The sequence below is a fragment of the Gavialis gangeticus genome, unplaced genomic scaffold (genome assembly GCF_001723915.1).
Source record: "Gavialis gangeticus isolate Ggan-Ray unplaced genomic scaffold, GavGan_comp1, whole genome shotgun sequence".
Lineage (NCBI taxonomy): Eukaryota > Metazoa > Chordata > Crocodylia > Gavialidae > Gavialis > Gavialis gangeticus.
Window position 1 is genome coordinate 1,172,537 of NW_017729019.1, and position 3,360 is coordinate 1,175,896.

The window sequence follows — 3,360 nt, forward strand, 5'->3', positions numbered from 1 at the left end:
AGGGTGGTCGAGCGTTGGAACAGGCTGCCTAGAGAAGCTGTAGAATCTCCATCCCTGGAAATTTTCAAAGGAAGTTTGGACAGACACTTGGTGGGAATGATTTAGTCAAGGATGATCCTCCCTTGAGCAGGGGGCTGAACTAGAAGACCTTGTGAGGTCTCTTCCAGCCCAATGTCCCTATGATCTTAAAGCATCTGTCCCACAAAGAGGCCTCTGATTCTACAGTGGGCAGCAGTACAGGCTGGTGTCTCTCCAGAGACCTCTGTTCCCCTAAGAGAGAGCACAGTCCAGGACCCCAGCTGCCACCACTCTTGGTGGGCATACAGAGGGGTCCCAGAAGGCCAGAGAACATGAGGAGTGTGCATAAAACTTAGAGGGCTGTAGTTGCCCATCACTCTTCACATGGGAGGTGTGGCCACTCAGCCTGTATGCCCCTGCATGAACAGGGACCTATAGTCTGATTGGAAGCAGCCCCATAATAAGGGCAAAGGGAGCTGAAATCTGCAACAGTAGTTCAAAAATACCTGTAGGCCAGATGCTTCCAGCAAGATGGTCATGTGGCTCTTTGATGGGCAGAATCTCCCTGATGGTGGCTGTGTGTTTAGCCCAATCTAAGTGCCACCCCCCACTGAAACCCAAGCAGGACATTGATCTACAGTGAGGCCCTCCAGAGCTTTCAGCACCAGTCACCCTTGTGTGCAGGTCCCAAGCGAGGTATGCTGGCCCCTGGACGGTGACCCAGTCTGCACTGAGATGCTGACCATCCAGCGCGGCACGGAGAAGCACATCTCGGGATGGAGGTGCATCCAGCTCAAGCTGAAACACGTACGTGGGTCTCTGGTACTATGAGCTCCACCTAGGCCCCAGGAGACATTCCTTGCTGCGCATAGACCATGCCAGAGTTGCAGCTCATGACAGGAATGAAAAGAGGTAGTGGCATGAAGGTGATCAGCATGGGTGGGAGATGGGGTGGGAATAGCAGAGGGGCAGCGTGGCAGGAATGCCAAAGTGCACCAGCAGAGACTGGGGGGAGCTGAGATGGTGAGGGCTGTGCTGTCCAGCCAGACGTCCACAGAACATATGCAGCATGTGACTGGAAAAAGGCGAGGGAGACTTAATTCCCTGTAGACACACACACTCCCCTCCTCTTCTGGGTGCCATCTGCCCAGGTTTCCACTTCCAGTTTCTGCAGCCCATTCAGTGCCTGCTTTTTCTCCTGGGGGCCAGTGTGAACTTGTTGTGGGAAATGTGATCACCTGAGTGGTGCTGACTTATTGCACGTAGGCTACGGCTTGCAGTTTTAAGCCAGTGCTGGCTTGGGGCAGAGCAGAGTCATTGACTGAGAGAACAGCCCTGACTCAGTGACGCTTCCCCTGTCCTTCTGCCTGCTGTCACTGCACTGTGTCTGCATCGGGGAACTGGGTGGGCTCTGCCCCAGCAGGCACTACTGGCTCAGCGTACGAGACTGCATGGCATGGGGCAGTCCAGGATCTACTGCTTCCCCTCAGTGGGGTACTTGGCAGCCAGAGACTGCAGAGCCTGGACTTGCCCCATGGCTGCACTACATTTGGCTGCCCTGCGTGCCCTGTTCCTCAATGACTGTGGCAGCTTTCTGTGCCTTGTCAGGAAAAGAAAGTGAAGGAGAGGCAGGTGCAGCGATTCCTGTACCCACTATGGGGGCGCAAGCAGCAGCCGGACGCCCGTGCCCTGGTGGAGTTCCTTGCTGCCGTCAGACGCCACACGCCCCACAGGAAGAGAGCTGGTCCTCTGCTCCTGCACTGCAGGTACAGTCGTGTGTCCCCCACACTGGACTTTTTTCTTGGCAGGGGAATGTGCCCTTCAGGGCTCTGGGGGATGCAGCGTGGTGGGGACAGGGGTTGTGGGCGAGCGTGAAGGGAGGGGAGGGGAGCAGAGGGCTTGGCTGTGCTCACCAGGCCTGCGGAGTGGCTCAGGGGCCAGGCGGGGGCCATGGTGCTGACCCGCACATGGGGCTGTCTTGGGGAGCAGGGGTGGCAGTTCTGGGGGCGGTGAGGGGACCAGGTTGATTTGGCACAGTCCAAGCTGGGCAGCATGGCTTGCCCTGGCCTCTGGACCACGTTTTCATGACTCAGCTTCTTTCTCAGCAGGTCAGAAGCTCGGGTCCCATGTACCCAGCCCACCGTTGACTTGCAGTCCTGTCCTTCCTTGGGACATTGGCTAGCATTGACTGCAATGCTCTGGTTGCCTGAGCTCAGGTCAGGCTCTGGTCCTTCTGGCATAGCACCTCTTAATGTTCAAATTACCATCTCTCCTTGGGCTCCATACCCTGCCTTTTCAGGGAAATGAGCTCCATGACCAGACAGGCCTTGTAACTGCCACCAAGTCAGGCAGATGTGCCCTAGTAGCTCAATGATTTCAATAGACTGGGAGGTGTTGGAGGGTGACAAGGATGGAAGAGCTAACATCTCCTTCTGGTGGCTGCCCATTCCAGCAGTGGCGTGGGCCAGATGGGGACGCTGATCGCCCTGGACAGCCTGTTGCATCAGCTGAAAGTGGAGCGGAGCGTGGATGTCTATGGGGTCACCCTCCGGCTGATGAGGAGCTGCTGCCTCATGACACCAACACTGGTAGGTGAGGAAGAAGCAGTAGCACACCCAGGAATGGGGAGGGGGGTGCAGCCCTGCACTTTGGTGGTGCTGCACATGCATGGTGAGCTCTGAGCTCACTGCCTGCTCAACGCGGGCTCCTGCCAGAGCTCTGCATGAGCAGTGAGCTCTGGGGTCACCATGCATCTACAGCACCACCAAAGTGCAGGGCTGTACCCCCTTCCCCATTTCTGGGTGTGCTACTGCTAATCCTGTGGAAAGGTCTGGTTGGAAAACCAGCTGGGAAATGAGGGCCCTTTTCCACCCCGTTTAGGGCTGTTTAACAGTGAGCCAACAGCGTCTGTTACTTACAGAGGGAAAGACACTAGCAAACAGTGCTCAGGCAGACAAATAAGGGCTAGCTGCAAAGGGATAGGCACTCAGAGTCCAGAAGCTGAAAGTACCTATTGCTGTACAAGTTGCAAAGGAATAGTACAACGGGGCAGAGTACTGCTGAAGCAACAGAGGCACTGCTATAGTAGCCAGGATAGCAACAGCTAGCTACCCATTAAAATGAGAGAGAGGTAGCTGTGCCAGGGCTAGCAAGTCACCTGAGCTGGAGGTAGGCAGGGTTTGAGCAGCATATAAGCCAGAGTGGTCAGTCTGGGCCTGGGGACCAAAGAGGAGAGAGCTCTGCAGTAAGATGCCTATTGCTGAAAGACTGACCGAGATTCTGTGATACCTGAAGACAGGAAGTAAGGGGCTGAGGGCTGGCAGGACATTAAGATCCCAAAAT

At 55.8% G+C, this 3,360-nt stretch overlaps 1 protein-coding gene across 2 annotated transcripts in view; it reads left to right on the forward strand.

Moving 5' to 3' along the window:
- The window catches only part of LOC109295132 (receptor-type tyrosine-protein phosphatase V-like), an 81,853-nt gene that overhangs the window by 69,370 nt on the left and 9,123 nt on the right, over nt 1–3,360 (forward strand). Inside the window, exons 36-38 of one of the 2 annotated variants that reach the window (XM_019513792.1) lie at nt 703–825; nt 1,627–1,784; nt 2,471–2,606. In XM_019513792.1, coding sequence (XP_019369337.1) covers nt 703–825; nt 1,627–1,784; nt 2,471–2,606 — 417 coding nt within the window. The remainder of the gene's footprint in view (nt 1–702; nt 826–1,626; nt 1,785–2,470; nt 2,607–3,360) is intronic. The other variant, XM_019513793.1, reaches the window with a different exon arrangement.